The 21742-nt window shown below is 36.8% G+C and overlaps 3 protein-coding genes and 1 non-coding gene across 4 annotated transcripts; 1 reads left to right on the top strand and 3 right to left on the bottom strand.

Moving 5' to 3' along the window:
• Window positions 1-335: 335 nt before the first annotated feature.
• On the bottom strand, window positions 336-1386 carry LOC129799162 (trypsin beta-like). Its single transcript, XM_055842839.1, has 3 exons — window positions 1316-1386; window positions 687-1247; window positions 336-584 (listed from the first exon to the last, which is right to left on the bottom strand). Exons 1-3 carry the CDS (start codon window positions 1356-1358, stop codon window positions 430-432), a joined length of 759 nt encoding a protein of 252 aa, XP_055698814.1. The 5' UTR covers window positions 1359-1386; the 3' UTR covers window positions 336-429.
• A 5906-nt stretch (window positions 1387-7292) lies between these two features.
• LOC129799161 (uncharacterized) lies at window positions 7293-8556 on the bottom strand. The gene is made up of 3 exons (XM_055842838.1): window positions 8282-8556; window positions 7643-8206; window positions 7293-7556 (listed from the first exon to the last, which is right to left on the bottom strand). Exons 1-3 carry the CDS (start codon window positions 8322-8324, stop codon window positions 7402-7404), a joined length of 762 nt encoding a protein of 253 aa, XP_055698813.1. The 5' UTR covers window positions 8325-8556; the 3' UTR covers window positions 7293-7401.
• A 5247-nt stretch (window positions 8557-13803) lies between these two features.
• LOC129799170 (GTP-binding protein Rheb homolog) lies at window positions 13804-19389 on the bottom strand. The gene is made up of 5 exons (XM_055842849.1): window positions 19135-19389; window positions 18920-18991; window positions 18429-18636; window positions 14757-14886; window positions 13804-14651 (listed from the first exon to the last, which is right to left on the bottom strand). Exons 1-5 carry the CDS (start codon window positions 19181-19183, stop codon window positions 14562-14564), a joined length of 549 nt encoding a protein of 182 aa, XP_055698824.1. The 5' UTR covers window positions 19184-19389; the 3' UTR covers window positions 13804-14561.
• Window positions 17767-17839, top strand: Trnak-uuu (transfer RNA lysine (anticodon UUU)). Its single transcript has one exon. It is a non-coding gene; the product is annotated as a tRNA-Lys (tRNA).
• Window positions 19390-21742: the final 2353 nt, after the last annotated feature.

Here is a 21742-nt window from a genome sequence, read left to right on the forward strand (position 1 = left end):
TTTTGTTTTGAATTGACACTTTGAGATTTACGCTGCAGTGGTAAAAACGACGCAAGTGAAAGATCGAAAATTGTCCTTCGGAGCCGAATGATTAGATCTTTGCGTCTTTCAGGTAAAAGTCAAGGAAGAGTGCCCAGCCATCAGGAAGTAGAGCAAATCTAATCCAATTTCATATAATCCTCAGGTAAATTCACACCAATAACAATAATAGTATTTGTTAATATCAGTAACGGTTTTCCTCACAAGGTGATATTCTCGTATTCTCTCTACACAAATTTTCTAAATCATCTCTTAAAATATTCGTAATTTCTGCTGAGCTTTAGAACTATTAACAATTGTTTCAATTGCAAATTTATTTAACATCGCAATTAGAAAGGACATTGACAAAATTAGTGGCTTAGACACGTTTTGGTGGTCAAATGTGATCATTTAGACGCCGGTAACATTATTGATCCAGTCGCGAATAATAGGAGCTCCAACACGAGCGTACACGCCGGGGAAGAGGGAGTCAGCACACCCGTAACCAAAGGAGACAATGCCATGTTGGACATGATCCATGGTAGTCAATGGACCACCAGAATCACCTAAAAAACACGAAAAGAAATGAAGAATGATTATTGATTCTGAATTCTGGACAAGAAAAGTTGATTTTTCGATCAAAATAAAATTAAAAAAATATATGTCACCTTGACATGCATCGCGTCCTGGATAAGCGGCGCATAACATGCTGTCTGTGATGGAGCCGTATGCAAAGTCACAAATTTCACGGGAGATCACATTAACTTCAGCCCACCTGAGTTCAGTAGTCGAAGGTCCCTGATACGAGGTGGCGCCCCACCCTTTGATAAGGGCACGATCACCGTTATCCATGTCACCACCGCTTACAGCCAGAGCGACTGCTTGAATGCCGTTTACGATAAAAGAACTAGTCACATGTACAACAGCAACATCATTGTTGTAGTCGCTCGGGATATAATACTCTGGGTGGATGTAAATTTCGTCGGCTTGGAAGGTGTCACCTCCATCATAGAGGTAGGCAGTACCACCAAGAAAGCTAATCTCATCCGAGGAGGCGTATTGGACACAGTGGGCAGCAGTCAAAGCCCAACGATCAGCTATTACAGAAGCACCACAGATGTGTTGAGAGTAGGCCCTCAAAGACAGCATATACGGGAAATCCTCAATGTTAGCTTCCTGACCACCAACGATAAATCCGTCGATGTCACGGTAGAACTTGGGGTATGCATCTGTTCATAATACAAGAAATAGTTAACGCCAGAATCACTTTTACGAAGGTACAGAACGATCTCCTCACCAGCCGAAGCAAACACCAGAGTCAACAGAATGATCAACTTCATGATTACTTTGTGTATTCACGTATGTGCCACTTCCTTCAGCACCTTCATGTTTTATACTATTTGTTTCCTAAGTGCGCACATTGTCTCGGAAGAATCTCTTATCATTTTTAATTGTGGAAAAGAAGAAAACTGATTAATTGGGATTTGTGTCACTATCGATGTAAGGAAGGGGTTTCAACTTAAGTAAGATACGTGTAGCTTGGTTAGCAACCTCAAAAGCAGTGAGATTTCGCTGTCTGTGCATTGGTTCAACGAACTGGTATTGTAATCTGTTAGGTAAGCAGAGCAGTGAGGTAAGCAACGATTCGTCGGAGCAAGATTTTGCGAATGATTTTCATGAAGACAAATTTGATTAGTTGAATTCAGTGATAGTTGATTATGTGAAGGATTACATATATTTGCAAACTGTCGTTCGAATTGGAGAGATTCAGTTTTAAAAGGCTCGACTTAAAGAAGACTTAAAGCAGAGTAAGAATTCTGAAGGAATAAAGGAAAAGGAATGGATTGTGATTACTGCGGTTTCAAGTAGTGGAGGAATATTAGTTTTCTCGATACACCTAAACGACCTAAACCAACAGGACCAATAATTTTAGAGAGATCTGTTAAGTTTCTGGATGAAGGCGGGGGTTTGTGGAGCCTGTTGGACTGCGGCCGTCCGAAACGGCTGCCCACAGGGCGCGGTACTATTTCCCTGACTTTGGTCCATTGTTGTCAACAGCCTATTGGTAGAATGGAGTGGCTGGTTTCACTCACAGGACTAGCAACATATCACAGATCGTCAGAGGTTGGCTACCACAGCCATTGGTTACGGATAAGTGCGAGGTTTCTGCCACAGTGTTTGGAGTGCTTGAGGCCGGCGTAAGAGGAAGGAAAATGCAAATCTTTCCTGATAACAAAGCCGTGATTCTTTTTATATTTCGATGGAACACGCAATCTGCTCTTGTTTCCAAAAACCAGGACCATTCGGAAATCGACCTCGCAGATATGTAAGGTCCGATTACACTGGGTGGACACAGCGGAATTCCATAAAATGAGGAAAAAGACATGCTTTTTTGTTACGGGAGCCACGATTGATTACATTGGTACCTGAACCAGTATTACGGCTCTCCTCACAAGTAAGGAACACTATAATAACAGAAGACATGTGCAAGGCCCTTCAAGCGAATTGAACCGGGAAAACTATCTGTCGTATGTTCAGACTGTTTATGATCAATATTGACAAAAATGGTCGGATTGTGTTGTGGGTGGCAGGATGTCGACTACATCAGATTCTTCACCGACCGAATATCACAGTCGATAACTTAATAGCACACATAAGTGCAATAAATTAATTCAACAATCAGCACGGCTGATAAGAAAGCTTGGACATGCGTATCTCTAGTTGTTCTTCATAAGCAAAACGTCTCAAGTTCATGCCATCTTAGGCCTGATACTGTGATTGAGAGACGGTCATTTTCACCAACCTCATGGGATTTGTAAGAATGCTGAGCTTCTTTTCATCTGCACTCTGGTTGTGTTAAGTCTGTTTATCGGTAACAAACAACTGATACACCAGTGATTTTATTTTCTCAGCATTGCTACACTTGTAGAACCTTAAATAGATGATCTGTACTGCATCTTCTAAGCTGAAAACTCACCTAGTACTCCATGTTCACTTTCTAGGCGTACCATTTTAGCCCTGTAATAGTACGCCCATCACTCTGTAATTGTTACAAATCCAGTATGTTTGCTTTCCTGTGTTTCGAAACAACAGCAACCATCCTCTCCGACTGCCAGACGTTACGGATAAGACCGTGAATGCTGTTGTACAACTTCTCTACCCCATATAATCAACTCTATCGAAATGCGTAATTCCCCCGAAACTGGAATAGGGCTTACCAATAAAAAGAGTCTCAAGATAAGTGTAAATCAATTCTCCAGTCTTGTGTAAGATTTCATGGAAATCAACAAATCATAAAAGAACATTATACTCTAACGTTTATCAGGGCAATTGTGTTGCATATCAGAAGGGGTTTTTCCCTCTGAAAACTCTCAATGTCTTGGTATTTCTATCAAATGAGCTTTCATTCAATGAAATTTGATTGATGACCACAGGAGACCCTGTTCTCTGATAAAACCTTCGTCGTTTTTTTGAAACTATTAAAAATATATGAAATGCAAATTTATCAAACAGCGCAGTTAGAGAGGATATTGTAAAAATTGGTGGAAATTTATTGAAGGTATTTTGGTAGTAAGCATTCGTTTTTAGCCTAGACGCCTGTAATATAAGCAATATAAGTGATCCAGCTGCGGATAATAGGAGCTCTGATAAGGGTATACACTAGGGCGTTTCAACAAGGAAAAAAAATTTTTGGCACTATTCTCACGGTGCTGTATTTGATGAGACAAGAAAATTTTTCTTCGACGACCATTTGATCAGACGCCGTTTAGAGGTGGCTGAATGACCCTCTCTGTAGAACATTTTTCTGATTTTACACTACAGAGAGGGACGTTCAGCCACCTCTAAACGGCGTCTGATCATATGGTCGTAGAAGAAAAACTTTCTTGTCTCATCATGTAGAGCACCCTGAGAATAGTGCCAAAAAATTTTTTACCTTGTTGAAACACCCTAGTATACACTTCGGGGAAGTTTGGATGAGCACACTGGTAACCAAAGGAAAATAATACCAGGTTGGACCATTGCCATGTTTACCAATGGCCCGCCAGAATCACCTAGAAAGCAGGAAAAAAAGTTAACGAAATAATTTTTCCGATTCGTTCAGAACATGGTGTGGTCAACTGTCAATTTAAAAAAAATATATAGTTAGGAGAATTTCCGCAAAACGGCGCTCTCGATAGATTAGGACGAACGAACAGACAGACAACGACATATTGAGACAGATCGTCGAAGAATGAAGACCGAATAAAGAGTGAAAAACCATCAGGGAGTGTCTTATTGAGTGAAAAATGGAATCTGAAATGAAAAATGTTTTCCATTTTTACACATAATTCTAATCTTGGGAAGTGTCGCGTCCGGGATGAGTAGCACATAGCGATCTATGACTACATTGCCGATCGTTGCATAGGCGCATTGGCAGGAAATGCGGGAGATAACACCAACTTTAGCATACGTTACCGCATGGGACAGAGATACCTGACACTGAGTGTATCCCTAACCGCTGATAAGAATGCGGGTACCTACAGCTAAGTACGGCTTCCTGTCAGATTTGATGATATTAACCATGAACTCCTTGTGCAAGGAAAAGTGTCTAAAGAAAATCTTGAAACTATGATAGAACGATCGACAGCTATGAGTCTTTACTACAATATTGAAGGATCATACATAAAAAGTCAAGTACAGGATTTCTACGTTCTAATGGACTACATAACGCTAGAGAAACGTAGGAATGAATCTCACGTAGTGAGCATTCAAGCGAGGCGAATGTACTTTTTGTTTGCAAAGAGTTGGTTGGTCATTTCTCATCTTGAGAACCAGCTAAAGAGGATATTCACGTCATTGCGTGCGAACCGTGACTACATTTCCCAAACGCGTTGTCTTCTGCAAGGTGATTGATGAATGGTGATGGTTTGCTATTTGTTTGTTGTACATAGAATTGAGCTGAAGAATAATATACATTGGTTGCATCAGCAACTGTGCTAACTGAATTTGCCTTTGTAACAGTATTCGAGGATATCTGGCGACGAAAAGTCTTTTACTTAGTTTTCTTGTTCCTCCCAGATCACCACGTAAACTTATCACAGGGAAACTATGTAAGTATAATCGCGAGATTTAGCGAGTGTAGTACCTCCTGAAGGGCGGCACTGGCCGCACTGGCAAATTTTAACAAAAACAATCATGTATCACTGATGGAAACCGATTTGGATAAGGACTAGTGCAGAGTTAACTCTTTCGTCTCCTTTGGGACACTGGGTACCCATGGAAACAATAATTTTTTTAGACTATCTAGAATCGATAAAAATCCGATTCTTCTGGATAATTACAAACTATAAGGATGTCCAAATCTAGGATATTTTTTGCAGGATCCCAATTAACTCCTGAGCTAAGATATTCTTGGTCAAAAATCGTGAATTTTCGATTTTCTGCTTCCTTGCACATATTGTGACTTTTTTCATATTTCTAGACCCGAATAAGGAAAAACCTCTCGGGGCCAATAAGTATGATAACTAACAATTACAGATTACATATATTCGAAAAACAATTTTTTCATAAATTTTCAAAAAACTTGTTCAAAGTTGATGGGTACTCTCGTCCCCAAAAATCTAGAGGTCAAATGTAAGGTTATCCCGCCAGTGCCCGCCATTTGCTTTTTCCCAGCAACGAAAGTTCCCTGTTTGAACATCGTTCAGCAAACGCGTTCGGAACAGGGTTCGGTCCAATGTAAATCCTTACGGGCTGGCAAAAAGCGAACGCGGTTGAAGCAATAGTTCTCTTTGATGGCCACCACTTTCTGAACATTTGGGAGGCCGCCACCGTCGCGACAGGTCGAACAGGGAACTCTTTCGTTGCTGGGTTGACACCAACCTTGTAAGAAAATTCAAGCGGGAGCGAAATTTTTGTCAATATGGCCGATAATTTTGACATTTGGCAGCGAAGGAGATTGCTTTCGGGGAAGTTTTTCCTATTCTTCCAGATTTTGGTGAATTCTGATTGTCCAGGAAGTGTTTTTTTGGCTCTTGAGAAAGCTTAATGTGTCTGCAATAACATCGTGTTGGGGGAAATGTGTATTAAAGTGTTATTGTGTGAAATATTTTGAGGGATCTGTTGGCAAGCAGGAATTTGGTGTCCTTTTTAGCACTTCCTGGACATCCCACAAGATACTGATCAATAATTCTTCTTGTTTTAGTGATCAACATTGTAAAGGAGTCATTTGACATGCAAAAATAATTCACAAAATTGATATTATTGGCTTTTGGAAAATTGAAGTTTGTCTAAGTTTCTATCTTTTGCGTTCTTTAGGGGACGAGAGTTCCCATGCGTTTTCCAATTTCCCAGAGGCGGAGAAAATTCTTTCTCTACAAAAGTATCATATTTGACCAGTAAGACTTACAATAAAGTGAGTTTTACTGAAATTCGTTCGCTGGATATGTTGTGGTCCGGAAAGAGTTAAGGAGATGTTTTATGCAAGAAGTCCCAGTTGTCACGGATTTTATTGTGAAGTAGTCGTGAAAAACAGAAAGCCCATGCAGATTGGAGAGCACAGAAATTTAATTAAATAATTATCAAAGCAAAATGAAAATTCAAAAGGCAGATGGCTTGTAGTCTTCTGGAGTGGTAAAACAAGAAACCTAGTCCACAGAACCAATAATTTCAGAGAGATTTGTCAAGTCCCAGGACCTTGTAGGAGATACAAGGACAATAGATTGGTTTGAACCGTTTGAACTTTGTTAACAGGATTTGTGGATGTCCTGAAATGTCCGACTTGTCTTGTAAACTAAAGACACTAAAGAATAGGAAAAGAGATGTCTGTAAAGACACTAAAGTACAAACCAATATATATCTTCACTGGAGTTTCCGTGATGAAGAAAGAACCACCTACTAGACCATTCACATAGCACTTTGTGCTTCCTAGTCGATACCCGCTTTGGATCTTCCTGAATCTATAAAACACTTTTTACGATCTATCTCTATCACTCTCAACACTTCCTCTATGTTCAGTAATCATCGTTCTCAATAATACTTTCTTAGCACCTTCAGTAAATCGAGTTGATTTTATGCTGCAAACATTTTTAAAATGACCGACTTTTCCACGTTTTGCACATATCTTAACTGAACTTAGGACATTCTATGATGCTTCTACACTGCCATGCGTATGTTTTCAATCTCAATTGATAGTTCAACGGGTTCGACGCTAATGATGAACGAACTTGCTTGGATTGTTATTCGCTTTCAATAAACTGCTTCTCAGAGGATCTTTGAATTAAATCACAGAAAAATTAGAGAGTTAAATTGCAAATTTATTAAACATCGCAGTTAGAGAGGACATTGTAAAAACTAGTGGAATTTGTTTTGGAGATATTTTAGTTGTCAAATATGGACATTCGTTTAGACGCCGGAAACACTGTTGATCCAGCTGCGGATAACAGGAGCTCCAACACGGGCATACACTCCGGGGAAGTTGGGGTGAGCGCACTGGTGACCGAAGGAGACAACACCATGCTGAACGTGTCCCAAAGTGGTCAATGGGCCGCCAGAATCACCTAGAACGAAGGAAACAAAAAGTTAATGATATGATCCTTAGTATGATAGTTGAGTCGCCTTTTTGAAAAGTGGAGTTCATTCTCACCTTGGCAGGCATCGCGTCCGGGATGAGCAGCGCACAACATACTGGCTGTGATGATGCTTCCGTAGGCAGACTGGCAAGCAGCACGGGAGACAACGCCAACTTCGGCCCATTGTAGATTTGTAGCAAGAGATCCCTGCCACTGGGTGTGTCCCCAGCCGTTGATGAGAGCGCGGGCACCAGCACCCATATCACCACCGCTTCCGGCCAGAGGGACAGAGCGAATGTTGGTTCCGGCAAGATTGGCAGTCACACGGAGGACAGCAACGTCATTGTTGAGCTGGGATGGGCTGTTGTACTGTGGATGGCTGTGGACCTGATCGGCCTGGAAGAGGGTACCTCCGGACAGGCGGTTGGAGCTACCACCACGGAAGGTCATCTGGCTAGCAGGGGCACCGGGGACACAGTGGGCAGCGGTCAGAGCCCAGCGAGCAGCAATCACAGAAGCACCACAAATGTGGCCACCATTGCGCCTCATAGACAGGGAATAGGGGAAGTCAGCGATGTTGGCATTCTGGCCACCGACGATGAATCCATCGATGTCACGGAAATACTTGGGGTAGGCGGCTGTTCACAAATTAGAAACAGAAAAAGAACCAAACACTTAGCACCAGAATCACTTTTAAAAGAAGATGATCTCACCTGCCGAAGCAAAGACCAGAGCCAACAGAATGAACAGCTTCATGATTACTTTGTGCACTCACGAATGTGCCACCTTCGCCAACCATTCCATCTTTTATACCACCTGTACTTTTGGCATTTCGCGGGGGCGCACGAATTGTTTCGAAGAAATCTCTTATCATTTTTTTTTTGTTCAAAAGAAAAAAACTGATTAATTGGGATTTGAGCCACTGTCGATAATTTTTAACAACACACATAAGTGCAATAAATTCATTCGGCAATCTGCGCGGATGATAAGAAAGCACAAGTCTCTCTAATTGTTCTCCATTTTCAATGAACTGCCCGGGGATGACTTGTTGTATATCGGAGGACTTTGAAGTGCGCGAAAATTTACTAGGTGGGATTCCAATTGGGTTTTCCCAAAGTCATCCGAAATGCTGGTCAATGAGTTTGATTTTTGGGATATCTAGAACGTCTATTAATCAAACTCTGATATCTTCACAGGATCTTTTATAATTTCACTGCATTCTTCAAGTCTCTCAATGAAACATTTTTAGTTGGATGAACCTTCGGGAGGTTAAGGGAATCAATCGTCGGATCAAGTGAGAAACGAAGCCGTTTGTGAGGATCTAAGAGTCTCGTGTTGAGAGATCACAGCTTCGATAGTGATCATGTTCAACGAATGAATGAAGGAAGATTCCCCAGAAAAGCTTTGAAAGCCGTTGTAAGGAAGCGTCGACTTCGAGGCAGCCCTGGGACAAGGTGGCTGAAGCAAATTCAGTGTCTTGCATTGGATCGTCTTGGGATTTATCGCGAAAATCTTCCTAAAGTGACGAAGGATCAACAGGCGTGGGTTATGCTAGCCTGAGTGTCCTAAGCCAGCGACGCCGATTGGAACGAACATTAGGTACAAACGATTTTGCGGGCGCCAAGAGATTTTGGCGCCCGGGGTGAGTATCTTGTCCAGCGTCCCTTAATCTCCCGCACAAGATGATCAAAGCTTGGAACTTTTTAGGGTTCAAGAGCAGTTCATTAGAACTAGCCCAGCAACTTACTCAGCTTTAGGAGGCATTTCCTCTCGGAGAAGCAGACGTCCGGAGCATTATTATTGCCAAAACAATAAATTTGCAATTCATCTTACGTAGAAATAAAATTTATGATTCCCAAGGATATTGGCTAGATCGTTAATATAAAAAGGGAAAAAACAGTGGTTCGAGAACGGACCCTTGTTCAATTCCTTTGGAGGGAGGTGCATGTGAAGAAACAGAATCTTCCCTTCCAAATTAACTGATTGTGTCCTAGTTACCAACATAGTAAGATTCGATTAATTTAATGCTGAGTGAAGAGAAAACAGATTGAGAAAATAGAGTCTGGCCTCTTCCGGAGATTTGTCAATTGGTTTGATAGAGTGACAAATGGTCTTGCGAAACTTCAGCCTTGCTCTTGTTTTTTTTGTACCAAATGTAGAAGATGCTTTTAGACATGTCTCTACACTACATCGACCAATGACTTAGAAAAGGTCGGTCAGCAAAGTGTAAGATCCCGGTATCCAGAGAATTCCGAGCCATTGAGCAGTACAGCACATCAAGCCTTACAGGTTACCGGAGTCAAACGCCTTTGACAAATCCACAAAAAGGACATTAAACGTTCATTTCAGGTCGGTGGTGTAAGAGATCATTAAGCCTTCCAGAAAGCCTCCTAATGCCGGTTCAGACTGGAGGTTTAGCCCAGTTCCCGAAGGTCTCAAAAATCTAAATAACAAGCAATTTTACTGATTTTTCAAAATCTATTGGAACATTTGCCTTTAATATTTAATTCTAAACAACAATTTCTTAAAAAATCGTGTCTGATAAGGAATTATAGGAGTTAAGCTAGATGGCTAAGTCTTAGGTCTGAAGCCCGTATAACGTCGACGAAATCAAATTGTGTAGTAGAGAGAGTATCGGTCAAAAGTTTCTTGTCAAAGCAATGTTCGAGAAATTAGATGAAAAAAATATGATAGAAAAAATTACTTTTTCAAATTTTTCTCTTTGTAAATGAGTTATAAATAAATTTTGACGATTTTATGTATATTTTGTGGGTTTTTTTCATAAAATAAACAAATAGGGTAAATTAAGCTAATTCAAAATTTGCTCCAAATGGAAATTTTTCGCTACTCCAAAGCAATTTTGAGTTGACTGAGTTAGAAGTAATTTTAATTACATAAATATTACGTTTTACTCACGTTAAGTTTTAAATTTGGCAAGAGGGGCAAGAGATATTACTTGGCTGAGACAAGTTGACCTGATTAAGCGCGGCTTTATCCAAAGTATTCCATGTAGCAAACCGAAATATATTTTGCAATTCATCAACTAGGGTAAATTAAGCTAATTCAAAACCTGCTCCAAATGGAAACGTCATATTTTTCATGATAAATACAGCACTAAATTATTATATTTATATATTTTCTATACCACAGTTTCATTATTTAGTTAATTTTGCTCCAAATAAAGCGAAAATCCATTCATATTCACAAATTTTGGTTTGTTAATTTCTCAGAAAAATTTCGCTTTATTTGGAGCAAAATTAACTAAATAATGAAACTGTGGTATAGAAAATATATAAATATAATAATTTAGTGCTGTATTTATCATGAAAAATATGACGTTTCCATTTGGAGCAGGTTTTGAATTAGCTTAATTTACCCTAGTTGATGAATTGCAAAATATATTTCGGTTTGCTACATGGAATACTTTGGATAAAGCCGCGCTTAATCAGGTCAACTTGTCTCAGCCAAGTAATATCTCTTGCCCCTCTTGCCAAATTTAAAACTTAACGTGAGTAAAACGTAATATTTATGTAATTAAAATTACTTCTAACTCAGTCAACTCAAAATTGCTTTTGAGTAGCGAAAAATTTGCTCCAAATGGAAATTTTTCGCTACTCCAAAGCAATTTTGAGTTGACTGAGTTAGAAGTAATTTTAATTACATAAATATTACGTTTTACTCACGTTAAGTTTTAAATTTGGCAAGAGGGGCAAGAGATATTACTTGGCTGAGACAAAAAAGTGTTTCACCATCGAATTTTTCATCGATCGACCATGTTTACCAATGAAAAACACAATAAATTGACTGTTGTTTATTCGTTTTGTTTAACATTTATGTCATATTTGTGGATAATTTTAGTTAAATTAAGTGCTAATCCTTATTGTTAACGGTACGTGAAGTTTTCAAATGAAATAATTGCTTATTTCGTGAGCAAAAAGGGTTTTTCTGAAGTGTCTGCAAATGCTTCAATAGGAAACCTTGAAAATATGATTTTTTTGGAGAGATTTTCTTATTGTTTTAGATGGGAAAGGAGAAAAGACCAGGAATGAGAACAAATCCTGCACTGATGAGCAACTCAACAAGGTTTTGGAAGCCTTTCGTCACGGTTTCACTTACACTTCCCGTCAAATCATTGCTCTACCTGCCGATTTTACTCGGAGGTTTTTTGAATTGTAACGGTATATTCTAGTACATTCAGAGAAAATCTGTAGATTTTCGGCAGAATCTCTACCTAAAAAATCTGTAATTTTCGACAGAAATTCTGCCGAAAATCTGCAGATTCTCGGCAGAATTTCTGCATAGGAAGTCTGCATAGTCTCCATTGTCTCAACAAAAATATTGTTGATTTATCAAGAAACTGTAGAAGCTACAAAGAAAATGGTATGCTCTGCTTAACAAGCATTACCGATTAAACATTTTAGATAACTAAAAAGATGCGAGCAAAAATACTAATTTCTTAAAAATCGCCAATCGAATGATACAAAAACATGAAATTTAGGTCGACACTGTGTTTAAAGTTATCACTTCACTATTCTCTACTTATAACATGACGTCGCAGAATTCTTTAACACTGTGATATATCACCAAGAATCACTCTATGAATTTTGCAAACTCCAGTGAAAAATATTCCATATTTTCAGACACAGCTGTCTGGAATGTAGAAAAAATCTACAGAAAATCGGCAAAATATCTACAGAAATTCGTCAGAGTGTGCACCAGGCTTTGTCAGAAAATCTGCAAAAATTTCTGACGAATTTTGTCGCAAGCTCAAATAAAATTCGTAGGAATATCTACAGATTTCTCGGCAGATTTTTGGCAGAGGTGTGGATATTTTCTGTTAAAGATATCTGACGAAATTATTTGACGGGTTTGTCTCCAATTAGAAACTTTCCCTTGACTCCATTTGGATTAATATGTTTCCAATAGAAGCATTTTACGCTCGCGTATTTTTCTTATATTTAAGAAGTTTTCAAATTATATCTAAAGAATTTTCACTAAACAGTAACATTATAGAAGAGTTAGCGAACAAATTTATGTAATTCTCTTCAGAAAAAATATGAACTTAATGTGTTGAATCTTCTGTCAAAGTTAAAGCGTGTGGAAATGGTTTTGAATTAGGACATTTACCCTAATTCAATTTAATTCAGATTCATTCCGGAAATATTTTTGGAAGATTTCCTTTCTTTTAACTTCTTGTAACTCTCCATTTTAATCTTAATTATAAATTAACAATAAATACATTATTTATCATTACTTTTACATGCATATATTGACCACGGATAACTTTAGAAATGTGCAAACCGGCCATTTGTCTCTCAAATAACATAATTTGATAATAACAACTGGTAGCAGAATGTTGATTGAACGTATTTGACCATTTTGAGCCACTTTTTCAAATTTGTCAAGAAACTTTTGGCCGATGAAAAATATTCAACATTTGGCAAAGAGTTATTTTTGATATGAAATAAAATTATTTAATATTTTTAAAACACATAAATAACATCTATGGATCAAAGGCAATTCATTTACGAAAAGGAAAATTTAGAAAAGTAATTTTTTCTATCATATTTTTTTCATCTGATTTCTCGAACATTGATTTGTCAACAAACTTTTGACCGATACTGTATTTTGTCAGTTCAAGAAAAGACATCATCCTTGCGTAAACAATGCGCTCTATTGTCTTGGAGATCGAAGATACCAGAGTAATATTCCGGTAATTATTTGGCAATCTTCTATTACCCTTCTGGAAGCTAGGGACCACAGAAGAACAGTTTAATACTGCAGAAAAAATTCCAGGTTCGACTCTTATAATTGTGAGTTCAAGTCCCGCCCGGTGCAAACGACTGACTGAACTTTACCCCAGTTTCTGTTTATATTTTTTATTATTCAAAATTTGTCAAATTATTTCTGAAGGCAATGAAGGGTTAATTTATTAAGCTCAAATCTTAGAATTGTCAAAAATCTCTAACTTTATCGTATCAGAAGATAAATTTGGAAGAAAATGAGAAACATAAAACATTAAACCATCTCCCATCTAAAGTTTGGGAAATACGCTGCGGGCCTTGATCTAATGAAGGCCTAAAGGTATTACCATTGATATTTGATAAGGCAAATACGTCTTTGGAACGCTCAAAAAGTCATCAATCATTTTATTCGAAATTCCCCAACTCGTCTGGATGCTGATGTCTCACAAAACTCCATACATTTCCTCTTTGAAAAAAAAATGAAAAGCATATTTTCTTTGTCACTGTGTTTATTAGAAAAGAAGACAGAAGGGAAACACCATTCGGTGAGGGTTTGATGTACAAAAAAAAAGACATTTCTTGTGCAGAAGAAAAATCCTCATTGGTTTCTCACCAATTTTTGCAATAAAAAGAAATAAATCTCTCGATGTGTCCACTAAATAAAATCTATCTAATCTTTAAAAAAAAAACAGAGACTTGCATAAATAAGACTCTACTGTAGAAAATAAAAATAATTTTACTTAAGATTCTAATATAGATTTGTAAATAAAGTTATGCTTTCATCAGTTGTACACACTGAAAAAAATTAACGCTTCAAGAGAAATGCTCGAATTAAGTTGATTTTTTTTTTAAGTTTACAATCGCTGTTCCGGCTTAAAGTTGCTCTTGAGAAGTTTATCTTGGTCAATTTGGGTTTTTCCTTACGAATTTCCTACATTTTCTCTCTCTCGATCTCATTAAAAAACCATCCCCTTTATTATACAGATTTTTTTCTTAAATTCATTATTGCGCCCTTGATACGTTTTTTTTTTCTTTCTTTCATTCGACCTTTAAGTTTTTTTTTTTGTTCTATCCGGCAGATAAATTATTTTTTGCAAGATTTTTCTTTCCTTTACAACTTTTTAAGGTGTATATTCTGTAGACGTTTTTTTTGGATTACATTTTTCTTGTTAGACTTCTTTTATCCTTGTTTTAATTACACTAGATTATTTTTAAAATTTATTAAAAAGTCCTCCATCCGGGCAGCAACTCAGGATATTAGGCAACTACTTTTTTCCTGTGGATTTCCATTGCTGCGGTCTATTTGTTGCAAGAGGGAATGAAAGATATCGGCCACAGACTGAGGTAAAAGAAGAAAAGATGTGATTCAGCAAGCGGAAATGGTGACACGCAAAATATAAATTAGGATCATGGACTAGAAAAGAAAAAAGAGAGCTCAACTGACCTCATTTTGTTTAGCAGAAGTCTCCAAGAATGTGGCTTTCCATGCTTCAGCCATTTTTTTGCCCTCATCCGTACTCACAGCGCGTTCCTGGTGCAAATCAGTCTTGTTCCCAACGAGAACAACCGGTACGCTAGAAAGGAATTGCCATGTTCTCAGTAGATTTACAGAAGAGTAGCTCTAAATTTAAACGTATTAACATAAATTGAGAATGATATGACATTTTTTGTGATTTTTTCGAATATTTTTTATTATTATTTAATCGTCTCGAGGGATAAAATTTACTCCGCAGGGGACAACGGACAAACAATCAAGTGTGGAGTACAGTAGACTCTCGCTAATTCGGCTCTTTTAAGATCGGGCTACTTTTTAATTCGTGCAGCGGTTTCATTTGAAAAAAGTTTGTTGTCATTTTTCAAGTTTGATTATGATTATCAAATGAATCAAATGTGCTCAAATTTGGCATGGTTTGTCTTAGTTTTGATGTGATTTTGCATTATTGAGGGATTTTCATGCAATTTACGTTATATATGAGTGTGTAAACTCAATATCTCACTGGTAAAAAAAGGTGGATCATTTTGATTCATTCGCGATCCATTTGGTGAATCAAATATGATCCATCATTTCAAATGTATCATTTCGATCCTTTTTTGAAAGATCGTTTTGATCCATTGCAAAAGAATCAAATTTTGATACTTTGAATGGTTCACTTTGAGGAGCTTTTCAATGGATCAGTGAGCGATACTCTAAAATTGATCAAATGGAACTTTTGAAATGACAATTTTAAAACCCTAATAACAACATTTTAAATAAAAACTATCGTAGGGGGAAGAAGTGGGGCACCTTTGAAATTGGCATTTTTGACCTATTTTTAAATAAAATCGAATCTTATCGTGATATACTTTAGGTGCACAAACAGATTGAGAAGCTAAATTACATTATAATATGGCTCAGTTCCACTTAAACATACACAGTAAAAAAAAATTACAAAGATAATCATTGGTTTGCTTTTTTACTACGATTATTCTTGTAAAGTTACACAAATTATGTATTTCAACAAAACGTGTAAGCTGAAAATGTGTAATTTAAATTTTATGTAATTGTAAACCGTGTAATCAACTGGGAATGATTACACAGTTTTGTATATTCTCTTACATATTTCGTGTAAAATTACACAGTTTTCAAACAAAAAGGTGACAAATTACAGAGTTTTCAGACAAAATGTGTACATATTACACAAATGTGTATTAGTACACACGATACAACGTTTAATGTAAAATTTACAATGAAAATCATGGTAAAGCCGCCAAAAATTTTTTACTGTGTAGGAGAAAAATCCCAGTGCTATCAATTAATAAAATTTATCAGTATTAAGGAAAAGCGCGCTACCTTCAAACGACTCATGTTTCGGACGATTAATTTTTTTTTCAATGTTCCTGATGGATTTGACTCATGGTTTGTATGAGGAAATTTGAGGTATTCGACTAGTTATTAAAATATAATATGTTAATGGGTCAAATTCATTTATAACGTGTTGAAAAAATGAATTGTTCGAAGCTTGAGTCGTCCGAAGGTAGCACGTTCTACCCTAGTTATCATTTTATTTTTTTGGTAAAATTACGACAAATTTCCATAGAAAATTTTCTCTAATCAGCATTTGCCGTAACTTTTTTTAGCTCACTTGTTTTACTTTTGTAGCAATATTGAAATATTTTTCAATTAGGCAGTGTTAATAATGTGCTGATAACATTTAACGTTAACATTCCAATTTAAAACATTTTTATTAAATAATAATTTGTAAGATTTATTTAATTAAACTTTAGTTAATAAAAGTTTGTAGGAATGAGAGCATGGATAGTCTGGTTAATTTAGTCAAATTATCGCTATCATCGCTAGAATAATTCAAATTGATATACTGTGTTTTGTCAAATCGTCGTAACTTTTAAAATCTCCATACTAAAGTTTATAAATGATAGAAGGAGCGATGGAAGTTACGGTAGAATCTTATTAAATTTCTTCACGCATTTCTATAGCGAAATGTAGGTATTGTGCGCACACAGTCAATCAAAAGATGCGAATTTTCTCTTTTATTGCAATAAGCTAGTTAGTCATTTTTAGCCATAAGATAGATAATTATTTTCCTCATAAAACGAGATGAGAAATGGTAAAATAGCTCTTTAGAAAGAGAAAATTCACATCGTTTGAAGGTTCACTCTGTGCGGACTATGCTTACATTCCCCTATCTCAGCTCTTAAATTTTTTTAAATATTTTCTTCAGTTTACTTATTAGCACTATTTTTTCATTTTGATTCAAAACTAATATTTCACTAAAGGCTTAATTTGAAGAAAAATAAAGCTTAGCTGAAAATTTCGATTCCTTAAAAGTTGTCAAAAGGAAGTTACGACAAATGCTGATTTAACTGACGATAGTAGTATAATTGATTCGGGTTGTGTGTAATTGATAAACATCCTCCTCTTTATTCCTTGAAACACTTATCAGATTGCTCCGGTCTCCCCTAAGCTGGGTTCTATGCGTAGATTCCCTTGTTTATTAAATTGAATAAAAGTTCATAAAGATTTGAAGAAACAGTCTTAAGAAAAAATTGGCTGGATTACCCCATTCTCCCCTATAGAATAAACTAAGCTTTTTTCTTCTGTCTTTATATAGATAACAAAATTTCTAATTTATGCAAAATCAATGATTTTATAGCCTCATGATCAAAAAGTTCTATTTTGCCAAGAAGTGGACATCCCACCCTAAATGATCTGCAGTGCAGTGTCTGTAGTTTGCAATTTTTTCACCTTCAAGGTGAGCAATCTCACGTCAGAGATACTCAAAACTGCCTTACTTAAAAATGTCGTGGTGTAAAAAAATTCTATTTGAACCGACTTTCGGTAATTATTTATTTATGCTCTGTAAAAAGCATAAAAAAGAAACAAGTCAATGTCCCAAAAATAAACCATTCAAATGTTCACGGGACTTTAGTTCAAATAGAATTCAGAGGTTCTTCGAGCCCGGGTAGCTCAGTCGGTAGAGCATTGGACTTTTAATCCAAGGGTCCAGGGTTCAAGTCCCTGCTCGGGCGGACTTTTTTTTACTTTTTCTTTTTTATTTATGTTTTTTTCACAGGATTTAAATATAATGACAATATTCTTTAACCTTTTGCTATATATTTTAAGTCTACTCGGGAAGAGAGAATATGAGTTTTTAGTCTGGAATTGTGATTCTCCTGTTGTGCCGTTCAAAGTTAATGGGTTAATGCTGACTGGAGCAGTGTGGAAATTTAGTCTGAAGTACTTGGAGGTACTTAATAGGGGTTTCCTGGGTGGAAAAGACGTGAAATCTTCCCTCCTAAATGGCAATAACATTCCTTTTATGCTCCTATGCTAATGTGTTTGCCACGTTATGCTTGAAAATTTGACCTCGGATAGAAGGGTGAAGGTCAATGACCCAGTTTGAAGCGTAGATTATTTTTAATCACTTCTTTTTGGGTTAAGTGATGCTTGTGATATGATTGGGGACATCTCTTTGGGAGTTTTCTTGGAATGAGTCGCAAATTCGGGAAAAACTAGGACATGCTTCTGGGAAAGTGGGTCAAGCAGGCGGTGAAAATTCTGCTTTTTCAGGTAGGACTTTTGTTTTTGGGTGAGAAATAGTTTGAGAGGCATACTTACTGAGCACTTCCCATGACATCACTGAGCTTTTCGTAGATGATTTGAATGACTTCAAAGGACTTCCGGCTGGTGATGGAATAGACAAGGACGTATCCGTGGAAATCCATGCTGTACTGAGCTGGGAATATGCTGTATTCGTCCTGTCCGGCCGTGTCCACAAGTTTCACCTCGTAATCAGTCGAATTGACCCTGGTGAGCTTTGTGAATGCTAAAAAAAAGTAAATTGAAATATTGATGAGATGCCTGGTGATGCCATCCTTCAGGCTAGACACGCAAAAGTTCATCCCATGTGGGTTAAACTTCTGTGGAGTTTGATTTATTGCGTAGTTTCTCTAAAAGCTAATTTCTCAACTAAATTCAATGGATATTTCAGCGAGAGAGAGAGTCAATGAGATTTGCATTTGGGGAGGTATTGGAGGCCAGAGAGACATCGCAATAAAATGAGCATAAGGCGAGACACTAAAATTCGCAGATAAGATTTTCCCACTTACTATTTTCAATTGTTGGATCATAAGAATCGACAAATTGACCTTGTACAAACTGGATGCTAAGCGAGGATTTCCCTACAAAAAAAAGAGAGAAACGCATTAAATTTCCAAAGGATACAAGGTATCAGCGTGAAAACTCGAGGAAAATCCCCGTGTCCTCAATTGATCTTGTGACAGCTGATTTTTCATGCCCAAAGATTTTTCCTTCAAACACTTACCAACACTTCTGTAGCCCATCATGGCAATATTTCTCTCCTTGGCTGGCATTGTGGCTATTCAAATGATCCTCCTAATCGCTACAGTGTAAATTGTTCAGTGTAAATTAATGTGGAAGATGGGAGAGCACTTTGGAATTCACAGTGAAAACACTTGGGCAAAATTTCTCAATATCCTCCGCACAATTTTCCAAATACGCCATTTGTTTGGCATTTCTTCGTTAAGTTTCCCACACGAGGTCGTTCACTTTTTTTTTCATTTTGGGACACTCAATAGAAAAGATTGCTTTTCTACGCGTAGTAAAATGTAACGACATTTCATCACGTGTAATAATTTTGAAACTGGAAATTGTTACACCGGTCATTGGAGTATAAAAAGTTTTATTTATTTTTTAAATTAATTTAGATTTAATTTTTTCTTCAATAATTCAAATAGATTGTTGTAACGATCTGAGGGGTGTTTAAAGATGGGAGAAAATAGCGTAAATTTACACAGTATCCTCAAGAATCAATACTATACGTATTATCTTGAATAACTATTATTATTCAATATGAATCTTTTCGAAAATCTTTCTTAGATTTTAAATTTACCTTAAAATACTTATAAGGATTTTTAAAAAAATCCCATTAAAAAATCTACATATTTAAATGCTAATATAGCTCTATTTTAGTGAAAAAAAATCATAATATTATGCTCTGCTCCCAAAACTCAAATTAACATCAGCATTTCGTTCTAGAATCAGAATTAAATGTCTCATAAAAGAGGATATACAGCAGAGGTGTGCAAGAAACCGTTGAAACCGAATTAACTTCAAATGAAACATGTACGTCAATGGTCAAAACGCTACTATAACAAACTTATTTTGACGTTAATTCGGTTTCAACGGTTTCTTGCACACCTCTGATATACAGCATTAGCCAATTTGGACTGCAACTAAATTCAGATCGCTATAACTTTGATGTCGCTAGTGACAGAAAACTTATATTTTCGGCATAATGAGAGTAAATTTTATTGGCTACAAGCGCTCATAAAAGCATTTTCGAACATATTTTGATTTTTTTTATCAGTAAAGGAGTTCATAAACCATGACGGATGGAGTGATTCCGCTGTACTTGAGTGAAAAAGAACAAGTGTTAATATTAAAGCCTTTCAGCACTCCTAGTCGTTTTGCGAAAAAATCAGCGACATAGCTGAGACTAATGGTCCCTGAGATGCTCATTTCGGAAACTACAATAATACTAAGTTTGGTAAAAATCTTTATATGAAGTCTAGAAGATCCCAAAAAGGACAAGACTAAGGGGCTTGACAAACCTGAGGATTAGCCGAGACACGGCTTAGCGTAATTATATTAGAAATAGTGGTTAAACTACAATTCTATCATTTTCCACTAAGTCGTCTCTCGGCTTAAGTCGTATATATGGTTATGGCATAAGGCTCGAAAAAAAAGTTAGGCTTGATAGAGCGGAGGAGTTCCTTTGCTTGTATTAGAAATGAGTTTCCAAATATTGTCTTCTTTACTGAATTTTTTTTACATCTGAACAATTCGTTAATAAATAAAAAGATCATTTCTTCTTTAGGAAAAGGGCATACGATAGGACTTTGTGAGAGATAAGAACTGTATTTTATTAATATATCAATAATATAACAGAATTAATCTTAGAAATAAAGACACAAATAAAATTGAATAAAAACATTGAATTGAATTGAACTGATTGTATGGGGATTCACCTTAAAAGAAGGTCAATGAACGGGATTAAGTATATGATGCAACTACGTGCGTGAGTCTGGTTGGAGTTACCTTAAAAGTTAATGATTGGGCGTTAGAAATGTACTTCTCCTGCCTCTCTTTCTCTCCTTTTGTCAATCACTGAATTACCTGCAATGATTCTTGGGTTATCCACTTGAAAAGGGCGAAGAAAAATCTCCTCCCCTGTCAAATTAAACTTTTTTCCTCACTTTTTTTTTGCACTGTAGATGATCTCTTTATCAATCCTACATAAGAAAAGTGGAAGGAAGTTCATCTCCAGTGTTCGCTGAGAGTTTTGGTTTTGGCCTTTGCCCACCGAGTGACCAACAATTTAACAAATTGTATATATTCTAAAATATTATACATTTTGAAATATTGTGTGTAAGACTAATCGGTTCAGCGACTAAAGTCCCTGCCTGATTGAGTACATAATGTGCCTTGTCCCTAAAACTAATCCTCAAAATGGGAAGTGAAAGGTGTAGCATTTTTAACACGGAGAAAGAATGTGATTTTCGGTGATATTAAACTCTATCTGGGCTGACAGTTCATCCTGAGTGTTTTCTAATTATGTACCCTTTACAAGAGTTTTCGTTGATCGGTTACCCCCATCAATTTTGCTTTTGACCCACTCCAAGTTTTATTAGCTTTCTTCTTACATGTGGAAGTCTTGGGCGAAAATAAAGAATATAGAAAAAAAACAAAAACAGAGGATAAGAAAACAAAAAGCAACTAATCAGCTAGGGAACAAAAAAGTTCAGAAGAAGTCTGTCTCTCATCATTACTTGGGAGACTATTCCAAATTGTTCATTTCACCTATTATTTTTCAGTTTTTTTCATCTTACTTTCCGCCTGATAGCGAAATA

This window comes from Phlebotomus papatasi, chromosome 1 (assembly GCF_024763615.1).
Source record: "Phlebotomus papatasi isolate M1 chromosome 1, Ppap_2.1, whole genome shotgun sequence".
Lineage (NCBI taxonomy): Eukaryota > Metazoa > Arthropoda > Insecta > Diptera > Psychodidae > Phlebotomus > Phlebotomus papatasi.

Excerpts from the sequence above, each read along its gene's own strand:
- LOC129799161 (XM_055842838.1), bottom strand. The coding sequence starts at position 8,324 with ATGAAGCTGTTCATTCTGTTGGCTCTGGTCTTTGCTTCGGCAG. Across the intron at positions 8,207-8,281 it reads TCTGGTCTTTGCTTCGGCAG|CCGCCTACCCCAAGTATTTC; the intron begins GTGAGATCATCT and ends ATTTGTGAACAG. Across the intron at positions 7,557-7,642 it reads CGGACGCGATGCCTGCCAAG|GTGATTCTGGCGGCCCATTG; the intron begins GTGAGAATGAAC and ends CCTTCGTTCTAG.
- LOC129799170 (XM_055842849.1), bottom strand. The coding sequence starts at position 19,183 with ATGCCAGCCAAGGAGAGAAATATTGCCATGATGGGCTACAGAAGTGTT. Across the intron at positions 18,992-19,134 it reads GATGGGCTACAGAAGTGTTG|GGAAATCCTCGCTTAGCATC; the intron begins GTAAGTGTTTGA and ends TTTTTTTTGTAG. Across the intron at positions 14,887-18,428 it reads GATGTCATGGGAAGTGCTCA|CGTACCGGTTGTTCTCGTTG; the intron begins GTAAGTATGCCT and ends ATTCCTTTCTAG.
- LOC129799162 (XM_055842839.1), bottom strand. The coding sequence starts at position 1,358 with ATGAAGTTGATCATTCTGTTGACTCTGGTGTTTGCTTCGGCTG. Across the intron at positions 1,248-1,315 it reads TCTGGTGTTTGCTTCGGCTG|ATGCATACCCCAAGTTCTAC; the intron begins GTGAGGAGATCG and ends TATTATGAACAG. Across the intron at positions 585-686 it reads AGGACGCGATGCATGTCAAG|GTGATTCTGGTGGTCCATTG; the intron begins GTGACATATATT and ends CGTGTTTTTTAG.